The 26,307-nt window shown below is 39.8% G+C and overlaps 1 protein-coding gene and 1 long non-coding RNA gene across 8 annotated transcripts in view; both read right to left on the reverse strand.

Annotated features, from left to right (window-relative positions):
* TNRC6B (trinucleotide repeat containing adaptor 6B) overlaps positions 1–26,307 on the reverse strand; it is a 242,216-nt gene that overhangs the window by 115,494 nt on the left and 100,415 nt on the right. The window contains exon 1 of one of the 7 annotated variants that reach the window (XM_061124486.1): positions 11,372–11,586. The exons of the other annotated variants lie outside the window; for them this stretch is intronic. Coding sequence (XP_060980469.1) covers positions 11,372–11,376 — 5 coding nt within the window. The 5' untranslated portion in view covers positions 11,377–11,586. Of the gene's footprint in view, positions 1–11,371; positions 11,587–26,307 lie in introns of those variants that run through there. 7 annotated transcript variants of the gene reach the window in all.
* Positions 6,120–11,362, reverse strand: LOC133043549 (uncharacterized). Its single transcript, XR_009689722.1, has 2 exons — positions 7,908–11,362; positions 6,120–6,608 (listed from the first exon to the last, which is right to left on the reverse strand). It is a non-coding gene; the product is annotated as an uncharacterized LOC133043549 (long non-coding RNA).

Below are 26,307 nucleotides of genomic sequence, written 5' to 3' on the forward strand. Positions count from 1 at the left end.
GTGCCTAAAAAACAAAAATAAAAATCTGGTACTTTTAAGATTTTATATATACATAACACTTGTAAGATTCTGAATACATATTAGCATCTTAAAGATTCTAAGTCCTTGTAGTAAGCAAGATCAGTTTAATTCAGGAAAGGAACCATTTTTTTTTTTTTTTCCCTTTTTTACCCAGGCAAACCTATTAGTACCCTGACAGTGGGAAATGCTAAATTAATCAAACCTACTGAAGTGTATCTGAAAACAGAATGTGTTAATTAGGGGAAATGTGTCTTCCTGAAACCTGGAAAGAGGGCAGGGAATCACCCCTCCCAAAAGAGAGTATGACAGAGTTTTCTGTGGGGCTTCCTCAAGAGAAAATAGATCATCTGGTAGTCTGGTTTTTCTACTTAAGTTTCTCTAAAATTTGGGGAGGGGGGACATATGTAAATCTCTCCATTCCTCAATATGGATGTCCAACTCCTCGTGATCCAAACAGAATGCTCTGGATAGGAAGGACAACATTCTGGTCATCAAAAATACCCATCTTCTACCTGCTCAAGTAGCAAATGAACACTTCTAAAAATCACTTATGAATCTGGTTGGTGTGACAACTGAGCAGACTGACAAATCTGATTCTCAAAATCAACCAAAGTGGGGACCATGTCTGGGAATATGGCCAACTCCTGAGTGGTTCCTTAAAGTTTCTTTAAACTTCACTGAGACAACACAGAGTGGGTCATTAAGCCGTTTCAGTAGTTGAGGTCAGCTTATTGGGGGTTTTGTTTTACAAAACGGACTTGAGTAGAACGTATCAGGAGAGAATATATCACATAGTATCACAAGGAAAATACTTTTGCTTTAGTGCATACTTTATGTATGGGGCTTCCCAGGTTGTACAATGGTAAAGAATTTCAAGCTGCCAATGCAGGAGACTCAGGAGACTGGGGTTCCATCCCTGGGTCAGAAGATCCCCTGGAGAAGGAAATGGTCATCCACCCCAGTATTCTTGCCTGGGAAATCCCATGGACAGAGGAGCCTGGCGGGCTATAATCCATGGGGTCACAAAACAGTTGGACACGACTTAGCAACTAAACAACAATACTTTATCTCAACGCAAATTATATTTCTCAGTGTTGATCCAATCAAAAAGTTTGGAAGCCACTGTTCTAAGCTACCCAATTAGCCATCTAACTTCAGCTTAAAAACAGCAACTTCTTGGCATAAAAGAGCAGCAATTATTTTCTGCAAGCAAAGGGTCAAAAAAAAAAAAACACACAAACAATGGCATCTAGAGGTACAAGACTCACTGCTTTGGGCTCTGAGAGGGGACAAGGGATCCTGTGCTAGGTCTCTGGTCTTATTAAGCCATTAAATGACATCATGCGGGCCAGTGGCTAAGACTTCAAGCTCCGCAGGGCTCCTGGGTTTGATCTCTGGTCAGGAAAGTAGATCCCACATGCCCCAACTAAAGACCTTGAATGCTGCAAGGTACACTGAGGATCTCCAGTGCCAGAACTAGGACCCAGTGCACCCAAATAAAAACAAATAATAAATATAAAAAAATAAATGAAGGGCATCACGTAAGCCCACCACTACACAGTATGGCTGTTTTTAACAAAGGCATGGATAACTGAAACGCACTTCTAAAGGAAAACAAAAAGGTAAGGAATTAATTTTCGTATTGATTTAAAAAACAGGACTTCAGAAAATAGCTAACACTTCAAATTCTTGCATTTCATAGGAATATGAAATTTAAGAAAATTTCATGGAAAAATAAGGTCCTCTATGCCCACCAAGATGGAATTGTGCACCAACCCAAAACCAATGCCTGACTTTCCAGTGTGAACAACGTTTGGTTCCAAGCACAACTCAGGATCATTTCTATCTTTACAGGTTATTATTTAGAAGCTGTAGTTAGCAACTACCTAGCAGTATAAATCAGTGAGATCACTAAATATAATACAAATCTCTGAACCTGCTTTTTTATAAACCACTCATATTTAGTAAATATTATACTGGACCAGATGTCAAGAAATACAAAATGAGTAGTCCACGGCCAAACAGCCTGCCAAAGAGAAGTGAGATTCAAGCCCAAGATAATTAGCCTTTGGCACCCTTACCCCTCCCTCATGCACCTCTACCCACGCTGGAAGACTGGGATCGTGGACTGAAAGCTTCTGAGAACCCTGGAATTCTGATGTCACCTCCCACCTAAACCACTCATCTCACTGGCTCCACAGAGTTGAAAAAGGGGGCAGCAGTGCTTCTACCCTTCCAGCTAAAGCTGCTTTTATTTACTTTTTAAAAGCTTTTTACTTCGTGTTAGGGTACAACCGATGAACAATGCTGTGAAAGTCTCAGGGGTGCAGCGAAGGGACTCAGCCATACGTACAGACGTACCCACTGTCCCCGAACTCCCCCACCCAGGGTGCCACCCAACGCTGAGCAGCGTTCCCTGTGCTACGCAGCAGGTCTTTGGTGGTTACCCATTTGAAATACAGCAGTGTGTACATGTCCATCCTAATCTCCCTGACTATCCCTTCCTTAGATGTAAACCTCTGTACCTAGCGTTTCTAATAGGACACAAATTGGTTATATTTAAAAACTTTTACCAACGTACCATCCTGCTGACCTGAACAATTTTTTTCAATTCCTTGTTTTAAACTTTAGAACCTGCACATTGAAAAAAAAAAAGTTCATCTTCTCACAAGTAAACTTAGGATTTGACCCCTCCAATTCTAAAAATTTCATAAGCATAAGCCCACATGTGTTCTAAGTAACACCAATCCTATGAAATGCTTTGCCATGGGAAGAATGTTTAGTGATGATCTGGCTATTTCCAAAATGCACAGTACCTGCAAGTACCTGTCTTACTTTGCATAAATGCTCCCTGTCCAATTTTGTAGCCACACACAGCTAGTGTGCACTTTTAATGAGGGTACTGTGACAGAGAAACTGAATTTTCAAATGAATTTTGTTTAACTTAAATTTTAAGGGTGTTCCCTGGTGGTCTGGTGGTTAGAATTCTAGGATTTTACGTCCATGGTCAACCCCTTTTTAGGAAACTGAGATCTCGTAAACTGCAAGGCAACAGTCAAAAAAATTTTTTTTTTCTTAAATTGCTAATTTACTTCCATTACTAGAAAACTTGTATGTTGGGAAAAACTTGGGTATGTGAATATACTTTTTCAACTGTGTAAGTGTCTGGCTCAGTTGTATCCAAATCTGCGACCCCATGGACTATAGCCTGTCAGGATATATCTGTCCACAGGATTTTCCAGGCAAGAACACTGGAGTGGGCTGCCATTCCCTACCCCAGGGGATCTTCTCGACCCAGGGATCACACCTGCGTCTTCTGTAACAGTAGGCAGATTCTTTATCGCTGCACCACCTGGGAAGCCCCTACTTTTTCAACTACAAGTTTTATCAAATCTAAATACAGATCAAGCATTTCTAACAAAATTTCATGTTCAAACTGAAATGCGTTGTAAGGATAAAACAAACACCAGATTTTGAAAAACTGAATATTTAAAAAAAAATATCAAATATCCCATTAATATTTTAAAATATATTACATGTTGAATTGATATTATTTTGCACATCTAAATATCTAAATAAAGTAGATATTATTAAAATTAATCTCACCTGTGTCTGTTTTGGCCACATGGCATGCAGGATCTTAGTTCCCCAACCAGGGATAGAACCTGAGCCCTTGGCAGTGAAAGCATAGTCCTAACCACTAGACCGCCAGGAATTCCTGCTTATTATTATTTTTTTTAATGTGACTCTTGGAAAATGTAAAATAACACATGACTCACATTCTATTTCCACTGAATGGTGCTGACTTAACCTAATGATTCCCAACCCTTTCCCACCAGAATGCCTTCCACGAGCAGGTTCTGGGAGGCTGCCATAACCAAACACTGTTCTTCCTGTGTGACCCCAAAACCTGCTGACCGCATCTGACACTGAGAAGTCCTTCCCTTCTCCTGACTCTGACTGACTGTCCTGCACAAGCACCTTTCTTTAATCCTCTCCCAGGTCCACTTTCTCTTCCTGTCCCCAAGGCCCCATTATCAGTTCTCTTTTCCATTCTCTGCACTTCCATGGTGACCTCATCCCCCTCTCAGCTTCAATTATCACTTCTACATGGAGGACTTCCAATTCTTTATCTCTGCTTCTGAACTCTTTCTCAAGCGTCAGTTCCACATTGTCAGCCACCTGCCAACCAGGTCCATCTGGAAGGCCTATCAACTTCTTAAACTCGGTATGTCTGACCTGAAATTCTGCATCTTTTGCTGAAGATTCTCATCATTCACCTTCAACACCCGGGGTCCCTGGTACCTCCTCTAGCCTCACAGTCTTACAGTAGGCCCTTTTGGAATAGTCCTCTTCGCCACAGCCTCTTACCTGGCCTGCCTGTCTCAATTATCCCCTCAGTCCTCCCCTCTTCCAACCCCACCACGCCCGTCCTCCTCTTGCCCCACTGCCATACTAGTATTCTCAAAATACCACCTAGATCACATTGCTATCAGACTTTCAACAGATCCCCATTATCTGCCGCAGCAATCCAAACCACTGGGCAGGCATCCCAGCTCTCCTACAGACAACCAACCACCCTTCAGTCCCCTCTGAACACAATCAGCCCTCCTCCAGCTGCAATGCCCTGCCCTCAAGTCTGCTCTTCTGCCCAATCTTTAAAGAAAGTGAAAGTCGCTCAGTCCTGTCCAACTTAAAGTCCATGGAATTCTCTAAGCCAGAATACTGGAGTGGGTAAGCCTTTCCCTTCGCCAGGGTATCTTTCCAACCCAGGGATCAAACCCAGGTCTCCCGCATTGCAGGCAGATTCTTTACCAGCTGAGCCACAAGGGAAGCCCAATCTTTAAAGCTCAGCTCAAATAAAAGGTCCTCATAAAGCCTTCTCTCATCAACCGAGCTGAAGTTAGCCTTTCTCCTCCCTGAAACTCCTTCCGTATTCCCAACAGCAACCATAGTAGTAATGGGAGTGCATCTGTGGTCTTACCCTGTTTTTTCTAAGGGTGTCCTTTCGACAGTACCCAACAGCACTTGCACAGCACATTGTCCCTTGTGGACAGCTTACCAAAGAAATCAACTTAAAAAGGAAAATCTTGGTAAAGTTGGGACCACTGATGATTCTCAAATTTTTATCTCCAGCCAGGTATCTAATTACTCCTCCAGGGATCTTCCCAACCCAGGGATTGAACCTGCGTCTCTTACATCTCTTGCACTGGCAGGCACCTTCTTTACCACCAGCACCACATGGGAAGCCCTGACCTTCAGTTAGATGTCCCAAGATTCATTTACTCCAAAACTGAACTCACTTTCTCAATCCCACATCTGTCTCTTATCTAAAGGGACCCTAATTCCGTGAATGGTACAACCATCTCATCAGTAGCCCAGGCCAGAGACAGAGGTGTGATCTTTTATCTCCCCAATCCTGATCCTCAAGGATCAGGTTCTATGACATCTTCTTCCTAAATGTCTCTGGATTTATCCATTTCTTCCTAACTCGCTGTTAGTCCAGGCCACCACTACCTAGGATTACTGCAATACGATCCGGTCTTACACTCAATCTTCCAGTCACTTTCTATAGGGTGACTAGACCATATCTTTCAACAACTCTCGTGAACAGGTGAAACTCCTGCTGAGAACTCTTTAACTGTTCTCAAGATAAAGACTTCCAAACATGACTGATAGACTCCTCTACATCTCACCAGTGTTTACCTTTTCAGATTCACCTTTCATTTCCCAGATTATCTTTTCTCTTACACACATCACGCTCCAACCATGTCCAAGTACTCTACATACAGGTCTCCAAATATGCTGAATTCCTCTCTTGCCTCAGGGCCCTTGCATAAGCTGGTCCTTCTATGTGGATTGCGTGTCCCTCTTTCGTAATTGTCCAACACCCTGAGGACTGACCAGGCTCCCTGCATTTATATTCTTTCTAACTTCATAATGGTACCTGGAAAGAAAATCTCCCTACTATAAAACTCCTATGCTAGCACTTATTCCAATGCCTGGCAGGTAACAGGTATTCAATAATTATTTGCTGAAATGAATTAACAGATAAAAATGGTTTTCTTTGAAATAAATTCCAGTCCAAGGTCAATGAATGAATGCTATGTGTCATCTTTATTAATTCAAAAGCATTGTATCAAGTGGGTAATTGACCTAAATTTTAATTGTATCTGTCTTCTGAGTCAAAACTATTAGCAGTTTGGTTAAATAAATAGAGTTTCTATGTGCAGGCTCAGAATAATAAAAATGAAGGGAAAAAACACTGCATTTTCTGTTCTCCTTTGCCTTGTAAACTCTAAGACCAATTCATTTGAAACTGTTGAGAACCTTTTGATGCAAAACACAGAATGTATGAAAAGCAGCCAAGCAAATGTGGATACACCACAGGGGCAGAGCCTGAAGGAAACTGGAGCGCATGAAGAGACGACATCAGACCATAGGAATGTAGAGACTTGAACAAAAGAAAGGGCTCAGCGCCGCTCCTGTCCTCGTCCAGGCGGAGGTTTCGCGCAATCACTGCCTGAGCGTCCCAATCCTGGGAGCCATCAGAGGACCGAGGCTTCTGTGGGGCCGTTACAGCCTTTCTGGTTTATTGAACAAAGAGAGAAAGAGACAGAGCAAAGGGGAAGGAAACACTTACTAAGCAACGCGACTAGGTGCTGGTCTTTTCGTTCCAGCATTTCCTTTATGCTTCACAACAAAGCATTGTGTCCATTTTACCGATGAAGAAACAGGGGTTGGTGGTCACATAGCTGGTCCTGGTGACCTTATACTCAGGTCTACTTCAAAAACATTTCTACTGAGTACTCACTTGTGCTAAGCCCTATTCTAGACACTGAAGGCTGAGCAACACGCACAACACTCAAGTCTGCTTTGGGTTGTGGGGAGTGAGGTGCCACATACAAATAATATGATTTCAGACACTGATACAACTGGTGATGGTTTAATCGTCAGTCATGTCCGACTCTTTGCGACCCCATGGACTGTAGCCCACAAGGCTCCACTGTCCATGGGATTTCCCAGGCAAGCATACTGGAGTGGGTTGCCATTTCCTTCTCCAAGGGATCTTCCTGACCCAGGGATCAAACCCAGGTCTCCTGCACTGAGCCACCAGGGAAGTCCGAGTGACACACCTGAAGGGCATTAAAAGAACACTGAGGGATGTGCTAGAGGAACTAGGGCGATAACTGATCATGCAGGGTTCTCAGATCATTTAAAAGACAATTTTGCACAGCTAAAAAAAATAATAATGGATAAAATGACTATCTCATCAAACCTTAAGTGGAAGTCTCTAGAACAACCAGAAGCAAAAATTACCATTCATTCCCTGATTATCAGTGAGGAAACGATCAGGTGAAAGGAATTATAGCATTACCCTAGTTGTAACCCAAAGCAGTAGGTTAGATAGTCATCAGATGGCAAACATTTCCACATGAACCAGTGGTTACTGGGGGCCCTGGGCCGACCAAATTAATTCTTAGCTCTCAAAGCACCTACACCAGCATCTAGCATAAATGATGGCTGAATATTTGAAGGAAGAAAGGAAAACATGTTAAAATGTCACCATTATGGGTTAAATCCCTTTTCAGGCCAAGTGGCTTCAATTCACCCCACCCCACCCCACTCCACCACCAGTTCTAATCATAAGAAGCAGGTGAGGGAAGTCGGATTAGCGTAAATCCTTGAACAATACTGTACTAGGAAACAATTAGCCTAGGCTGCCCTACTCCCCAGTCAATGGTCAGAAACCCCACCTTTAAATCACAAGGTCCACTTAAAGAAAATCTAACAGCCAAATGACAACTAAAAATTAATGAGAAGTAATTATTTGGCTTCTTTAAACAAGGGTTCTCCTCACACAGATACTCAGGCTACTTACGCACCAGGGACTTGCTCTACCTCTTACAGAGCACCAAGACGACTGGTTCTTTCACCGGGCATCTCCCTCGCTAGAGTGGTACTCCTTAGGATTGGGACAAAGTACATTCATCTGTGTTGCCTCAGGGTCTTGTCCAGTTTAAATGACAGAAGGTCAATGATTATACTGAGTTGTAAAAATTAAATTTCTTGCAAACTTTTCAGTCCTGGGGCATCTGGGTAGGGTGAGGCCTAACCCCTTACTACTGTTATCTGCTGGGGCCTACTCTGCAGAACCTGAAGGTCTCATCACCACAGATCACTCCTTCCATGTCTCTTGTAGGATTAAGAGCTGGAAAAGCCTTCTAAGTCTCTGCTTCAATTTTTAGAAGCTGATTTCTAAATGACTTGTCCCAGTGGTGAAAGAGAATAACAAATGGCCATTCAAAGCTGAACAACGGAGCTGAGTTTGCGCCATATACCAAAGACGCCGACGCTTCCTTTCTGGTATGCAGATAGAAGGACTGAAAAACAGTTTAAAAATAAGATACCACTTCTGATTAAACCGCTCTATCAATTTTTGTGATGTTTCAGTAAAATCTTAATAATGAATCTGTGACATTTCTTTCTGCAACACAGTAGCATTGTGAATAGTAACATCACTATAATATCACAAGTAGACCCAGCAAAAGGAAATAGGCATTGGGGGTGTGGAGACTTTAGTGAAGATTATATTATTTTTTCTCCAGACAGAAACTTCCTCTGCGTACACTGCCTCATTTTTAAAAACCACAACGTGCAAGTTCTAGTATCTCTGCGTTTTGCTCTTCATAACATCAGCCACATCTCTGAAGTTTTTAAAGCTTCATTTCACAGTGCCAACAGAAAGAAAACTTCAACAAAAGGCACAAATTAAGTACTATCCACCTGCATGCTTGATGTATAACTCATTTTTATTTGCTCCTGAATTACCAGAGTTTGGTGTGCCATAAGGATTGGCTCTGCAGGAACTTAGATCCAAAATGGCAGCTGAGCTTCTGAAACTCACCAGAGCCATAACGCTTAACATACGTGAAACCAGGTCTTATTTATCACACTTCTCAACCTGTCTAGCGAGGAGAATATTTACCAAAACATTTCAAAGAATCAGATGGTGTTCTGTTAAATGTTCATTATATTATTCTCCTCCTTGCCTTAGAAAGCAGGCACCCTGCTTCTGGTCCCTCCGCTCTGCAAACTGAATTAACCTGCTATTCACATGTTTACATAGTCCAAAAAAAACAAGCTAATGACAAAATGTGGAAAGCGGAGGTTCATCTCATTCTTCTTCTGTAAGGCCAACTTAGGAAATGGGCATAAAATGAATCATCTAACAAGTAAAGCCCCAAATAAGCGCTTTCATTTTCAGAAAAAAAACAACAACAAAAATCAGAACTCTAATTTTCCTCAGGTCTACCACAAAGCAACGCTCTCTATTACTATGGTAATTTCTACGTCTTTTCCTTTAAATTCAAGCTGTAAAAAAATTTTCTAAGAGACAAATTTGTTCCAGATTACCTTTTGAATGTAATGTTTCCAATCTTACACAAAAGCTGAACTTCTACCACCAAAAAAATTTACACTGAATTTAAACTGTCACTTCCCCACTCATTTCCATTGCTACTAACAACATTAATTTAAAAAAAAAAATAATAAAATACTTGCTCTTTAGAGACAGAGGACTTTAATTATCTTTATGAATTCCAATGGAACGTCTTTTTGTTAAATTAGCGTGAAAGTCCCTTCATCTACAAACAATTGGCCCAAAGAAACAGGCCATTTTCAGCACAAGAGGCCAATCCATTTTAACAGTGAATAAAGCTTTTGAAAGCACTACACACCCTCTTGCAGACTGTCAAATTTTCAAAATGGTCCAGCATTTTTCCCATTTTTTTTTTTTAACACTTTCAGGCCCAGCAAGCATCTTATAATTAGATTAATTAAAAAGGAAACAAAAAAAAGCCCCACTGCTTCCTTCTGATCAAAATTATTCCATTTATGCTTAATTACCTTTAATCCAAGTCTACATATTTAATGATGGGGATATGACAATTCAATTTGCATATTTTAAATGGCCTTTCTAAACTATACTTTGTAACAGCTTTAGAAGAACAGTCTCTTTCTCATGCCAATATGCTAAGGCATAAATCAGGAGGATACAAATTAGGAGAAAAAAAAGAAAAGAAAAGAAAACAAGGCCTCTTCGAGCCAGGGATATGCTGAGGGGGATGGGGTAGTTTCCCCAGGGGTGAGGGCTATTTCCCCGCCACATCACAAACTACAATCCTTTCAGCCCACCAGACCGAGAGCATTACATCACACTCACAACGATCGGGGGAGGTGGCTCTGAGAAGGCAAGTTTTCAGTCCTCTTCCCTCCCCATCCCCAGGCTTTCTAGAATCCTGCATTAGGAGTAATGGAATTTAACTTCAGGGCACTCACTGCACACAGTTTCGAGGGTAACCAACAGACATACACGTACAGCTACTTATTGAGGTGACCAGATACGACCATTTCACAATGAATACGTGGCCAAAACAGACAACTAGACATACAGAAGCTGAATTTGTGCTGAAAAGCCCAGTTCATCCGTATAAAATTAAACAGAAATTGTAAGCCGTGAGAAACGGAGGCGGCCAACCCACAGGGAGAAACAGAGAGAAATAATTCCTAATCGGGGTGATGAGCGGTTCTATCTTTCAAACACCATGTTTACAAGATACTCCCACCATTTGTTCAAACCACGATCAAAATAAAAGCGCATCTGGCTGCACATTTGAAGCACACACACAGAGACCCAGCGCAAATGAGCGCGCGCCGAGAGGAGAGGGGTGATCCACACACTGCTTGGGAGGTTTTCAAGCCGGGGAATCTACAAACCCCAAACCTGCTGGTGTTCACTCGCCCCCAGCCTGATGTTTAAAATGTATCAGGTCTTATTTTAGGTTTTACATCTCTCTAGGAAGGATGGCCAAGCTTTAAGAAAAAAAGAAAAAGGCTTTCCCGTGGTAGTGCTTGCCCTCCCAGATCCTTTGTCGGCCTTAGCAGCCGAAAGAATGCAAACCCATTTATATTTATGCAAATTTTTGCAGCAGATTTAAGGGGGTAGGGAGAGGTCTGTGTTTTTTTTTTTTAAAAAAAACCTCTAAATATCAAATTTTCAATTACTCGCAGCTTCATTTATTTGCAAGACACAAACGAGGATGAAAATCTGCATATAAATTAAAAGTGCAATTAAGTGACTTCAAAATTAAATATTTTACCAAGGCTTTTCCATTTCTAAAATGCCGAACCAAAAGTACATCACGGGTCTGATTTACACAGATTCACGAAATGTCTGAAGCCAGTCTCCATGCTAGACAAATGTCGATTTGCAACACCACTAGTGAAAACGGTTAGACAAGATCCATATAAATCAATTGGTTTTAAAAAATCGAAAATATTTACCAACCTCATAAAGTGCAGCAGTGCTTAAATCCAGCAAATTGAGGCATACAAGGTAGAAATGGAAATGAAAAAAGGTCCAAAAAATGATTTCTTTTTGTCTATCTGTTTTTTTGTATTTTAAATATTCAGAAACCAGCAGAGACTCTGTCGGCCATTTTGGCTTGAACTAACTCTCACACTCACTCTCCCTCTTGCTCTCTCTCTCCCCCTCTGTCTCTAAAGGAAGCAGCTTTTTGTGACCTTCAAATAGAGGCGGATCATGTGACTTCGGGTAGGTCTGTCAATCAGGAAAGGGGCGGGAGCTTGGGCTGAAACTGCCTTAAAGGGAAAGCGGCCCTTTTCCACTCACTTTCATCTGTGAAACGCTGTTATCTCATACTCTCCACCTACACACACTGAATGTGAAAGTGGCAACAGCATAAGGGTAACAGATGAACAAAATAGAAAACCCTTTATTGCTTTATAGAAATATGCTCAGTTGCTAACGATTCTTACAGATCCTGGAGCTTGGCTCACTTGCTACAGTCATTCTCTGGATGTTTGGGCAAGCACAGGCTGGCAAACTGCTCTTTAAAGGGGGACTTAAACAATATTTTACCCAAACAGGAGACTTTCGTCTTCAAAGACTGAGGTGAAATATAGGACACAACTGATCTCTAACAAGCTCCTAAAATGCACAGGAAAAGACTGAAAGGAAATATACCAAACTATAAGCTGTGAATTCCAATTCAGAGAGGTTATGTGCCTTCTCTCCGTCACACAGCTAGACAGCTACAGAACAGTGAGTGGTCTCCCAACTGAACTCCATATTTATATTTTAAAAATTACTTTATTATTTTAATTGTTATTTATTTATTTATTTTTTGGCCATGCTGCACAGCATGCGGGATCTCAAGTTCCCCGACCAGGGATCGAACCTGTGCCCCCAGCACTGGAAGCATGGAGTCTTAACTACTGGATCGCCACATTTATTGTTTCAGGTGCATGCATGTTTGGTACCTCCTCCCCTCACCCCAAACTAGGCTACAGCAAACTGTCAGATGAGTCACTTTTAATGCCCTCCCCAACCTGAAGAAGTAGCTCTTCAGCTGACCTGGAGGCAGCGCTAAATTTAAACCTGCCTGGTTTCCCCCATGCCTAAGTCCCTTCTGACTCAGTGCACCTTGCTTCCTACCCACCTAAGAAAACCGTGCTGGGTTTGCATCTCTAGCCCTGGGGCTAACAAGCTGTGTAACCTTAATCAGGCAACTCCCTTCACCTTCTGGGCCTCAGTTTTCTCATTTGTGGAATGTAAGGATCGGCCATCAGTAGATGGTATCTTTGGTTCCTTTCAGCCCTAAAAACCGTACTCTCTGTTTCTTTCTTTTTAGCAGTTCTGTTTCATCTTATCCTTGCCATCTCAAGTCATTACCCCAGGAAAGTTTTCCTTGACCCTCCCCGTCTAGACTAGGCCTTCCTGTTTAACACTCCCATAATTCCTTTACTACTTCTTCATAGCACTGGTCATAACTGCAATTTATTAATTGTCAAAGAACTTGCTTGCAGTTGATTATTCCTAGTATGCCTAAGGACACACTACATCTTCCTTCACTGCTGTGTGGGGCCCGACACCTACCTAGCCTGCATAGTAGGGAAATGAATGAATGAATGACTTAGACTTCCATTCAGAAGTGCTGGGCTGATCTGAGGAAATGTGCCATCCAAAGACAAGGAATAAAAGTCACATAGTTTCCAGACACTCATTTCTATCTATTTAAGGACTGCTTAAGGAAGCAAGGTAACTAAAATGACAGAAAGCGGGCAAATGTGCCCTGTGACCATCAGACTCCATCTATGCTCTGTGAACCAGAAAGGGTCGGATTCCACAGTGTGACTCCCCCAAACGAGCTGGGCTGACAGAGCATAATCTGACATGCCAACCAGCAGAGCACGGATGGATTCTGTAAGCCCTGTATTCCTTGAAAACAAACCTATGAACCCTTTAAAATCCCACATGTTTGTCATCCTGGCTGCTGGGTCTTTGTCCAGTCTCCCTCCTTCCCTTTTTCCACTCTGACAGAAGAGCAGGAAAGGAGCTGTTTCAGGGCAGGCAGAGGCCAATGCCCAGACGATCTGGCAGGCTGAATATTTATGGCGTAAACGCTTCCACTGTCTTTGCACAGACCAGAGTGGAGTAGGAGCCAGGACCTGGACTGACAATTGAGATGTAGGCAAAAGCAGGAAACTCCTAGGATGGAAATTTTGAACATTTAGTCTATTTTTATCCTTCCAATACCTTCCAGATGAGTTACGGAAAGCTTACTTATGTGGAACATACTCAACACGTTAGAATGCATGGAGACTGTATGACTGCCTTGTTTTAATTTGTGATGGACAGAATTTCTTTAGAAAACTAAATATTGCTAAGTCTCCACTCCTCAATGCAGATATTATTGTATACAAATGTATACGTATTCCTTTCTGTTAAATAACAAGCTGCACAAGAAGTCCAGAAACAGGGACAAATTTTAAAGCAAAATATTAATTCTATTTTCATATAATATGATTGTTAATTTTCTTCAACCTCCAGGGAATTTTTCTGTTGGTGAGTTATCTCTAAACTTAAAGCAATTAATCCAATTGTTCATCTAAAAGAAAGTAGTATAATAAAGGCATATTTTTCCTGTATTCCCAGACATTTTGGACTTCCTGATATATTTATATTTATTGTACTTTTTTATATTAGCAACTAGTGTTTTTAAATTATATTACAAGGTGAGGATACAATGTAACAAAAAATGAGCTTACTTTTAAAACAAGCCAGAACTTATATACTCAAATGAGTGTTATCTTTCAATGTTGCCATCTTTGGTGATTATATAACAACTACTAAAATATTTCTATGAGGAAACAGGATTGAAAATGACAAACTGAACATTTAACCCAAAAATCTAGAAAATGAGTAACAAACTCAAAAAAGAAAATAAAGACCAAATTATAAACATAAAGTAAAAGTAAAAAGAAGAGTAGACTGAATCTTTATCGACTCAGAAAATTTTTGTTTGTTTTAAAATGAATCTATCTATGAAACAAAAAGACTCACTGAGAACAGACCTGTGGTTGCCAAGGGGGAAGGGGATATGGGGGTGATGGACTGGGAATTCAGGGTTACCAGATGCAAACTATTACATACAAAATGAATAAAAAACAAGTCCTACTATATAACACAGGGAACTATATAACACAGGGACTAAGATAATCCATAATGAAAAAGCATGTAAAAATATATGTATGTATAACTGAATCACTTTGCTATACAGCAGAAATTAACCTACTGTAGATCAACTATACCTAAGTTAAAAACTTTGTCTTAAAAAAATAAATAACTGGCCGTATACCTAGAGAAAACCAAGAGACATGCACCCCAATGTTCACTTCAGCACTATTTACAATAGTCAAAACATGGAAGCAACCCAATGTCCATCAACAGATGAATGGGATAAAGAACATGTGGCATATATATATGTAAGAATATTACTCAGCCACAAAAGTGAAATAATGCCATTTGTAGCAACATGGATGGACCTAGAGATTATCATACTAACTGAAGTAAGCCACAAAAACTAACAAAAGTGGATAATCCTTTGGAAGGTCTCATTAACTAAAAATAAGAGAAAAGTTATAAAAGTCAACTATCATGTGATATTGTTTATATTTGAGATCTAAAAAAATGATATAAATGAACTTATTAATGAAATAGAAAGACACAGACACAGACAACAAATTTATGGTTACCAAAGGTGAAAGGGGAGGGGGGGGGATAAATTAGGAGGTTGGGATTAGCAGATACACACATATATAAAATACTACTATATATAAAATAGATAACCAATAAGGACCTACTGTATAGCACAGGGACCTATACTCAATATTTTGTAATAACCTATGTGGGAAAAGAATCTGAAAAGGAATATCTATATCTGTATCTATATATATACACACACACACACGTATATATAACTGGATATATATATATAATGTGTATGCTCAGTCAACACCAGGCTGTTCTGTTTGTGGGATTATTCCCGCAAGAATACTGAAGAGGGCTGCCATTTGTTCCCCCAGTGTATCTTCCTGACCCAGGGATTGAGCCCATGTCTCCTGCATTGGCAGGTGGATTCTTTACCACTGAGCCACTTGGAAAGCCTATATATATATATAGGAAGCCTATATATATATATATATAGGTATATATATATACATATATTTTATATATACAGTTATATATGTGTGTATATATATATACACATATATAACTGAATATATAAAATATATGTAAAGCTGAATCACACCTGAAACTAACACAATACTATAAATTAGCTATACTTCAATAAAAATAAATTTTTAAATTAAGTTTTAAAGATTAATGAAAAATAAAAACTAACAAAAGGGGATAATCCTTTGGAAGTTCTCATTAACTAAAAATAAGAGAAAAGTTATAATTAACATTAGGGCTAAGAACAGGGACATTATAACTACTGATCTGGAGAGAATTTTTTTTAATTATGAGAGAATTACATATAATTTAATGTCAATAAACCTGAAGATTAAATAAAATGGATGATAGTCAAAGAAAACAGGAATTACCAAGGTCAACTCAAGGGGCTTCCCTGCTAGCTCAGCTGGTAAGGAATCCGTCTGCAATGCAGGAGACCCTGATTTGATTCCTGGGTTGGGAAGATCCCCTGGAGAAGAGACAGGCTACCCACTCCAGTATTCTTAGGCTTTCCAGGTGGCTCAGATGGTAAAGAATTCACCTGCAATGCAGGAGACCTGGGCTTGATCCCTGGGTTGGGAAGGTCCCCTGGCACAGGACTGGAAAAGGTCAGCTTTCATTCCAATCCCAAAGAAAGGCAATGCCAAAGGATGTTCAAACTACTGCACAATTGCACTCATCTCACACGCTAGCAAAGTAATGCTCAAAATTCTCCAAGTGAGGCTTCAATAGTACGTGAACTGAGAACTTCCAGATGTTCAAGTTAGATTTAGAAAAGGCAGAGGAACCAGAGATCGAATTGCCAACATCCACTGGCTCACAAAAAAGCAAGAGAATTTCATAAGAACACTAACTTTTGCTTCATTGACTATGCTAAAGCCTTTGACTGTGTGGATCACAATAAACTGCGGAAAACTCTTGAAGAGATGGTAATAGCAGACTACCTTACCTGCCTCCTGATAAATCTATGTGCAGGTCAAGAAGCAACAGTTAGAACTGGAACAATGGACTGGTTCCAAATTGGGAAAGGAGTATGTCAAGGCTGTATATTGTCACCTTGTTTATTTAACTTATATGCAGAGTACATCATGCGAACTGCTGGACTGGATGAAGCACAAGCTGGAATCAAGACTGTAGGGAGAAATATCAATAAGCTCAGATATGTGCAGATGACACCACCCTTATGGCAGAAAGTGAAGAGCAACTAAAGAGCCTCTTGATGAAAGTGAAAGAGGAGAGTAAAAAAGCTGGCTTAAAACTCAACATTCAGAAAACTAAGATCATGGCATTCAGTCCCATCACTCCATGGCAAATAGATGGGGAAACAATGGAAACAGTAACAGACTTTATTTTCTTGGACTCCAAAATCACTGCAGATGGTGACTGAAGCCATGAAATTAAAAGATGCTTGATCCTTGGAAGAAAAGCTATGACAAACCTAGACAGCATATTAAAAAGCAGAGACATTACTTTACCGACAAAGGTTTGTATAGTCAAAGCTATGGTTTTTCCAGTAGTCATGTATGGATATTGTATGTCATGTATGGAGAGTTGAATCATAAAGAAAACTGAGCACTAAAGAATTGATGCTTTTGAACTGTGGTGTTGGAGAAGACTCTTGAGAGTCCCTTGGACTGCAAGGAGATCCAACCAGTCAATCCTAAAGGAAATCAACCCTGAATATTCACTGGAAGGACTGATGCTGAAGCTGAAGCTCCAATACTTTGGCCACCTGACACAAAGAACTGACTCACTGGAAAAGACCCTGATTCTGGGAAAGATTGAAGGCAGGAGGAGAAGGGGACGACAGAGGATGAGATGGCTGGATGGCATCATTGACTTGATGGACATGAATTTGAGTAAGTTCTGGGAGTTGTGATGGACAGGGAAGCCTGGCATGCTGCAGTTCATGGGGTCGCAAAGAGTCGGACACAACTGAGTGACTGAACTGAATTGAAGGTCAATTCAAGAAAAGTTACAAAAATAAACAAAAACCCATAGCAGAAATATGTAAGATATTCAAAGAACTAGCCACTGAAATATCAGGCACAAGTGGTTTTCTTCTACCAAACAGATAATCTCTACATTATCCATACTGTTCTCAAACTTACAGAATAGAAAGAAATCTTTCTTAATTCATTCTAGGAGGCTAGCGTATTTCCTAATACCCATCTGAACTAAGACACGATACAAAAAAATAAAACTATAGATCAATCTTGACTTGTGAAGATGGACACAAAAATCCCAAGTAAAATATCAGCAAATAGAACTTAGCAGATTAGAGCATAATTTATTATGACCATGAAAAGTTTACAACAACAATGCAAGAATTGTTAAACTATAAAATTTATTAATAGAACTCTTTATTTGTTCAACAAGTATATTCTAACTGCCTTGTATGTGTCAGACTCTGTGCTAGGTGCTGGGGATACAGCAGTACCAAATAAGGTAGGTTCATTCCCCCATGGAGCAATATCCTCGTGGGAGAAAGAAACTCACTCAAAAGGAATTAAAGAGTTGGTGAAAGTGAAAGTCGATTAGTGATGTCCAACTCTTTGCAACCCCATGAACTGTAGCCCACCAGGCTCCTCTGTCCATGGAATTCTCCAGGAAAGAATAATGGAGTGGGTTGCCATTCCATTCTCCAGGGGATCTTCCCAACCCAGGATTGAACCCAGGTCTCCGGCATTGCGGGTGGATTCTTTACCATCTGAGCTACCTGGGAGACTATGGTAAAACTGAGGGAGACTCACTTTATACCAGGAGCTAAGGAAGGCTTTTCTCAGAAGGGGCATTTAAGCTGAGTTGAAAAGCAACTGCTTGGGCTTCCACAGTGACTCAGTGGTAAAGAATCTGCCTGCCAGTGTGGAAGACAAGTGTTCGATCCCTGATCCGGGAAGGTCCCACGTGCCACGGGGCAACTAAGCTTGTGCGCCACACTATTGAGCTTGTGCTCCAGAGCCTGCGAGCCACAACTATTGAGTCCACAGCCACAACTTTAGAGCCTGTGCTCCAAAACAAGAGAAGCCACTACAATGAGAAGCTCATGTACCGCAGCTAGAGAAAAGCCTGTCCAACAGCAAAGACCCAGCAGAACCAAAAGGAAATAAAAAATAAAAACAAATTTTAGAAAAAGAAAAGCAACCACTTGAGTGTTCAAAGAACAAGAAGGATGATCAGGAGGTTAGGCCAGATGCCTGGGGAGAGAGGTGGGAGATGAAGGTAGAAGAAAGTAGATCAAACTGGGTCTTGCAGGTCACAGAAAGGAAAGGATTTTATTGTAAGAAGAATGTAAAGTCACAGAAGAATATTAAAGGAGAGTGAACAGTGCCATTTTATCCATTATTCACTCTCCACTTAATACCTGGGATCTACAAGCTTTTCGAGGGTCTAGGCAAATGTTTGGGATCTGAAAAAATATATTTACAAGTCCAACATACAGAAAGAAAATTATAATGATAAAAATTAATAAATGCTTAAGTGTCCTCAGACTATAACACCAAGCAACTCCATTCATTAAGGTAAGCATTTCTTAAGTTTTCACTACATTTGAAAACAATTCTCACTCTGCAAAAAATGCTATGTTAATCATTAAAAAATCTTAGGGTAATTACAAATTAAGTCAGTTATTTGTAGCCAGAGAATGTCAAAAGCAAAACAATTAAAATTCTTTTATCTATGATAAAAAATAAATAAATAAAACCATGTATTTAATACAGGATGTGGATACCTTTTAATATGTTTCCTATAAAGTGGGACAAAAGTCTCTAAAACTTCCCAAAGTAAGCATTCCAAGGACCCGTGCCGGTCTTACAACCACTCTAGACAGGATCAGAGTTACATGTTCAAAAGCTGATCCTGGCTTGCCTATGGAAAATACGCTACCAAGGACCATGAGGAAAAGTAGAGACAAGTTGGAAGGTGAATATAGCCTTCTAGGTGAGGGAAGATAGCCTGGATCAGATGGAGGCAGAAGTATAGGTACAGAGAACACGCAACATATTAAAAAGTAGAAGAGCTTCTATCATAAAGTAACTGGCTACTACTGTTAATAAGAATGCAATCTGTGACCACAAAGTATAGTAAGGCCAATCAACCCAAATAAGACTCCAGGTTCTCCCCTCGCAGTCCAGGGTTAGGACCCAGCACTTCCACTGCTGTGGCCCCAGAGTCAATCCCTGGCTGGGGAACTAAGATCCTGTAAGCCAGATAGCAGAGACAAAAAAAGAAAAAAAAAGACTCCAAACTCTGAAGTCACCATTCATTCATACAGTCAAGAACCATTTTTTAGGATCTACTATGTATTAGGTACTATACTAGAACCAAGCCCAGGAGGGTACAAAGAGGATTTTAACACCCTGAAGGACAGAGATGTGAAAATTCATAATTCAAATATGGCATAGTGAGTTCCATAATTAAAATACAAATAAAGATATAAGATAGTTACGCTCTAGGAATACAAAGAACTGCTGTAAGTCAGAAAAGGTTTCATAGAGGAGGTAAGATTTTAAACTGAGTCTCAAAGAATGAGTTGGAATTTGTCATGTAGAAGACATAGTTTCAAAGAAACTTAATACTGTTTTCCATAGAAGTTATGGCATCTTATAATCCCACCAATAGTTCACAAAGGTTCCAATTTATCCACATCCTTGCCAACATGTTATTTGTTTTTTATTTTTTTTTGATAGTTGTCATCCTGATGAGTGTGAAATGACACCTCATTGTGGTTTTGATTTACATTTCCTTGCTGATTAGTGATGCAGAGTGTCTTTACATATGCTTATGGGCCATTTATGTTATCGTCTTTGGAGAAATGTCTATTCAAGCCCTTTGGATATTTTTAAATCATGTTATTTGATTTTTGTTGTTGTTGAGTTGTAGCTCTTTATATATTCTGGATATTAATCTCTGATTAGATACACAATTTGCAAATATTTTCTCCCATTCTGTAGGACACCTTTTCACTCTATGTTCTTTGATGCACAAAATTTTCAAAATTTTTTGTCTGATGTAGTTCCATTTGTCTATTTTTGCTTTTTTAGCTATTTTTGGTGTCCTATCCAAAAAACCATTGCAAGTCCAATGTCATGAAGCTTTTATTGTGTTTTCTTTCAGGAGTTTCAAAGTCTTAGGTCTTAAGCTTATGTCTTTAATCCACTTTGACAATTTTTTTTTTGACAATTTTTTGTATATGGTGTAAGATAAGGGTCTAACTTGATCCTTTTGCAAATAGATACCCAAAATCCCCAACACCACATGTTGAAAAGACTGTCTGTTTCCCCCATGGAATGGTCATGGCACTCATGTCAAAGATTATTCAACCTTATATACAAGGGTTTATTTCTGGGCTTTCTATTCTATTCCATTGGTCTATTTGCCTGTCTTAATGCCAGTATCACACTCTTTTTGATTACTGTACCTTTGTAATATATTTTGAAATTAGGAATGTGAATTCTCCAACTCTGTTACAAATGACCAATTATTTTTATAAAATGTGCAAAGACAGTATGTTTTTCCTCACAAACTTAACATAGATCGTTAACCACAGCTTCTTTTCATTTTACCTCTTTTTACCACGATCCCCCTGTCAGTTGAATTAGTAGCTGTAGGCACTTGGGGGGTTCCTAAATGGAAAGCTAAACTGATGATATATTGATTTTAGGTTTAATGGTAAATATTTATGTGGTCCTCAATCAATTCCGTGTGTGGCTGAGTTACAATTAACTGTCCTGTGTACAAAGATGTTGCTGGGCCACTGAACATGCTGACAGAAATGTGCAGGGTAGATCATACCATGATACAAATGTGTCAATTCAAAGAGTATTTCAGGGTAGTCAGTACACAAGAAAAAATGTAGCCTTGCAATCCTACAGCCCATATATGAAGGATACTTGCTAGAGTTCTCCCAAAGTTGATAACAATCTTATATCATGTTTATCATGATATAACAATCTTATATCATGTTTATATAACAAGTTTATATAAACTTGTTTATATAACAAGTTTATATCATGTCACCAATAGCAGTTGTCAACCTTACTTTGCCAACCAAGGTCTGCATAGTCAAAGTTACGGTTTCTCCAGTAGTCATGTATGGATGTAAGAGTTGGACCACAAAGAAGGCTGAGCGTCAAAGAATTGATGCTTTTGAACTGTGATGTTAAGAGAAGACTCTTGAGTGTCCCTTGGACTGCAAGGAGATCAAACTGGTCAATACCTGAGGAAATTAATCATGAATATTCATTCAAAGGACTGATGCTGAAACTCCAATACTCTGGCCCCCTGATGCAAAGAGCTCACTCATAAGAGACCCTGATGCTGGGAAAGACTGAAGGCAAGAGGAGAAGGGGGTGACAGAGGATGAGATGGTTAGATGGCATCACCAAGTCAAGGAACATGAGTTTGAGCAAACTCCGGGAGACAGTGAAGGACAGCGAAGACTGGAGTGCTGCAGTCCATGGGCTCACAAAGAGTCGGACACAACTGGGCAACTGAACAACAACAACAGCATTTGTGAAGCTGAAAGAAACTTTTAAAATCTATCAGTAACAAAAAGCATACTTTGGTCAACCATGTTATGGAAGACATCGAATTATCTTTTTATCTCTTTTTAGAAAATGTCACAGAATTGTTGTAATATGAAGAGGTAATCAAAGTGGAAGCAGCCAAAAAATGTTGGAAAAAAATTTCACAGCAACATGTTAGGGAAATATTAATACAAATGAATATAAAATTATGTTATTTTCTGAATTTTGTATTTGTCAATTCTTGAGTTGCCATTTTTGTGATTTCTTTCCTCACTGTAAATAAATATTCACTTTTGTACCTCTAATTAGGACTTCCCAGGTGGCATCAGTGGTAAAGAATCTGCCTGCCAATGCAGGAGACATAAGAGATGCAGGTTCAATCCCTGGGTCACAGGTTCAATCGCCGGGTCAGGAAGATCCCCGGAGGAGGGCATAGCAACTCACTCCTGTATTCTTGCCCAGAGAATCCCATGGACAGAGGAGCCTAGCGGGCTACAGTCCACAGGCTCACAAAGAGTCAGACACAACTAAAGCAACTTAGCACAGATGCACCTCTAATTATGTAAATGAAATCAATGTTTTTCTTTTTTTAAAATTTTATCTGGAGTGTAGTTAATTTACAGTGTAGTGTTAGCTTCAGGTGTACAGCAAAGTGATTCAGTTACACACACATGTGTTCACTCCTTTTTAGATTCTTCTCTCATACACATGACCACAGAATACTGAGTAGGGTCCCCTCTGTCGAACAGTAGGTCCCTGTTGGTTATCTAATTTTCTTTTTCTTAAAGAGCATTCCCACAAAACCTAGATTTGTTCCTGGTCAGAAAGAAGAGTCTCTTTGCTGGAACAAAGGCATGTAAGGGGGAAGGAAACCAGATACACATGGAAGACCTTATGGAGAGACACTGGGCAGGAGCAGGAAGATCTTTTAAACAGTAGAAGAAATATGTATAAGTAGGCTAAAGGCATCCTATGGAGGCCCTCAGACGCAAAGAAAGACTTCAGGCTTGGATAGAAAAAAAATTTTTTTTTTCTTTCCAAAATAAGCAACAATCAACTGGTTTACACGTGAAAGTGAAAGCGAAGTCGCTCAGTCGTGTCCGACTCTTTGGGACCCCATGGACTGTAGCCTACCAGGCTCCTCTGTCCATGGGATTCTCCAGGCAAGAATACTGAAGTGGGTTGCCATTTCCTTCTCCAGGGGATCTTCCCAACATAGGGATCAAACCCAGGTCTCCTGCATTGCAGGCAGACGCTTTAGCCTCTGGGCCACCAGGAAAGCCCCTGGTTTACAGGCAGGGACACTTAAAAGAGAACTGTGATAAAATTGGGTCTGTTGGGATATACTTAAGAAAGTACTGAATATAAAGTCAAACATGGCAAGTTATCCCTTTACTTTTCTTCTGCTGATAATGAATAAAGTATTCTCGAGTTAGGATTTTTAGTCACCCCACCTCAGATTTTCAAAGTGAGTGTATAGAACAGGGATTCTTAATAGTCTGTGGAAACTTACTGATGTCCTCATTTATTTGATATACACTTATTGATGCTTTCTGGTGCCAACAGCAGTGATCATGCTGGCAAAAGTCTGTTCTTGTAGAGCTGAAGACAGAGCATAAACCCTCAGCCTGACCTTTCACCTTCCACTCCCTGCCTTCACATTGTGCCTCCTCTTTACTACAATCTCTCCCCCAACACCCCCCAACCTCCACCCACTGCTGCCCCAGTACTTCTGCCCAAACCTCAGTTCACAGAGACTCCGGTGGAAAGGGGAAAGGTGTGGTGCTCAGGGAAGAACGTGTGTCCATACCCTCTAGAGAACATAAAATTTGGGGGAAATAAACATTACCTTCTCCTCATGATACCACTGAAAATTCCTGCAACTGAACATGCACTTCTTTATCTATACTTACATAATCCTATGTTCAAAACATTTTACAACTACATGATAAGAGTAACATCTCGAAAAAGGCAGCCTTAAAACACCAATTTCAAGGAACTGGGCAAATACATCTTGCCTTTCAAGAAATGCTTTTCCATAAAGGCATATTATCTGTCCATAAGTAAAATATAAGCTAAATAAATAAAACTTTAAGTAAATGAACTGTAGTTTTCTGAGAGCCACATGTGCTACCCCATTCACTGTGTTTAAAGTCAGCACCTTTGCCTATAAAGACCAGCAATCCACACAGTCTACAATTATTTGCAATTAGGAAACACAGGGAAAACCTCATAAAATAAAGCTTAGAACTTAAAGACATTTTCAAATAATTAATTTAAGTGACTTCAATGCAGATTAGAAAATTTATTAGCAAGTGAAAGTTTCCCAAAGACCTAGTACAAAATGTTTATGGTTATGCTAAAACTTCTAGCAGCAAAAATTCCATAAGCATAAATAACTATCTATTGAACCTCTTTGTGGTATTTTCAAAATACCAATAAACTTGAAAATAACACTTACTTCCTTTCTCCCAAAAATAATATGAAAAGATCATATAGAAACCCAACTATTTCTCTGATGCCCAATTTATTGCTGTGTAACAATGACTGAAATTACAGAGGGTTTCAATTTGTTCTTAGTAAATTTATTTCACCATGTACATATTTTAATGGTCCAAAGGTAGGGGGAAAGCTAATGAAAACTGATGGTAGAAAACAGAAAATAAAACATTAAACAACCAAAAAACCCTTTCCTATGGCCAAATACCAAGGTCTGTGTTTTGAAGATAATTATCTATAAACTGAGTAATGTGGAAATACTTTTATTTCCTCTGTATTTAGGAAATGTTACAAAGCTTCCCAAAGCCTTTATTATTTATTTTTGGCTATGCTGGGTCTTTGCATGGTATGTGGGCTTTCTCAGTTCCCTAAACAGGGATCAAACCTGCACTGCCTGCATTGGAAGGCGAATTCTTAACCACTGGACCAACAGAGAAGTACTTCTAAAGCCTTTAAATAAGCACCAAACAAATGGTTCTCAAAGAGTTTAGTGTTAAATTTGGTAGTCAATATAAAACAAGGACTATCAACTGTAGAGATCTGCAAAGACTAAACTTTTAAAAGCTGCACTGCAGCATAAGATGAATGTGAAGAGAGAATGGTAGAAGGAGTTAAGAGTATGAGCAGAAATAAAGGTAAGGACTAACTATCAGAATTTATAAAAGGTCTGTATAATTAATAATTCAGAAAATTAAAAGGACATTTTATAACTAGACATTTAAGTTGCAAAGAATGTAATTATTTAGAAGAGAATCTAATCAAGACATTGGAGTTAAGACATTTAAAAAACAGAACCTCAAGCAGAAAGGATACTGTACCACACTGGGGCATAAAGGGTAGTGTTGACTCCCCAAATTATATTCCTCTCTCTGAATCAACATAAAACTGTCTTCAACATTTAATTTCCTTACAGGTCTTCCTTGTAAGAATAGATTCTCTCTTAGGGAGAGACAAAAAAGATAGTACCCTAAGAAGAGTTGAAATACACAAACTGCTATAATTAATCATATCGCCAACACATAACAGGGGGATAAAAAAAGTGAAAGTGTTAGTTGCCCAGTCATGTCCAACTCTTTGTGACTCCATGGACTATAGCCCGCCAGGCTCCTCTGTCCATGGGATTCTCCAGGCAAGAATACTGGAGTGGGTTGACACTTCCTTAGAGGGGATCTTCCCAACCCAGGGATTGAACCTGGGTCTCCTGCATTGTCCCTTCACAGATCACTGCCTTGTCATGGTGAAGGGGCTTGTATAACTCAATGAAGCTATAAGCCATGCCGTGTAGAGCCATCCAAGACAGATGGGTTATCAGAGAGTTCTGACAAAATGTGATCCACTGGAGGAGGGGATGGTAAACCACCCCAGTGTACTTGCCATAAGAACCTCATGAACTGTATAAAAGGACAAAAAGATATGACACTGAAAGAGGAGTCCCCCAGGTCTGAAGGTGTCCAATATGCTACTGGGGAAGAGTGGAGGATAACTATTAATAGCCCCAGAAAGAATGAAGCGTCTAGGCCAAAGTGTAAACGACGCTCAGTTGTGGATGTGTCTGGTGATGAAAGTAAAATCCAATGCTGCAAAGAGCAGTATTGCATAGGAACCTGGAATGTTAGGTCCATGAATCAAGGTAAATTGGACATGTCAAGCAGGAGATGA

The sequence above is a fragment of the Dama dama genome, chromosome 22 (genome assembly GCF_033118175.1).
Source record: "Dama dama isolate Ldn47 chromosome 22, ASM3311817v1, whole genome shotgun sequence".
Taxonomy (NCBI): Eukaryota; Metazoa; Chordata; class Mammalia; order Artiodactyla; family Cervidae; genus Dama; species Dama dama.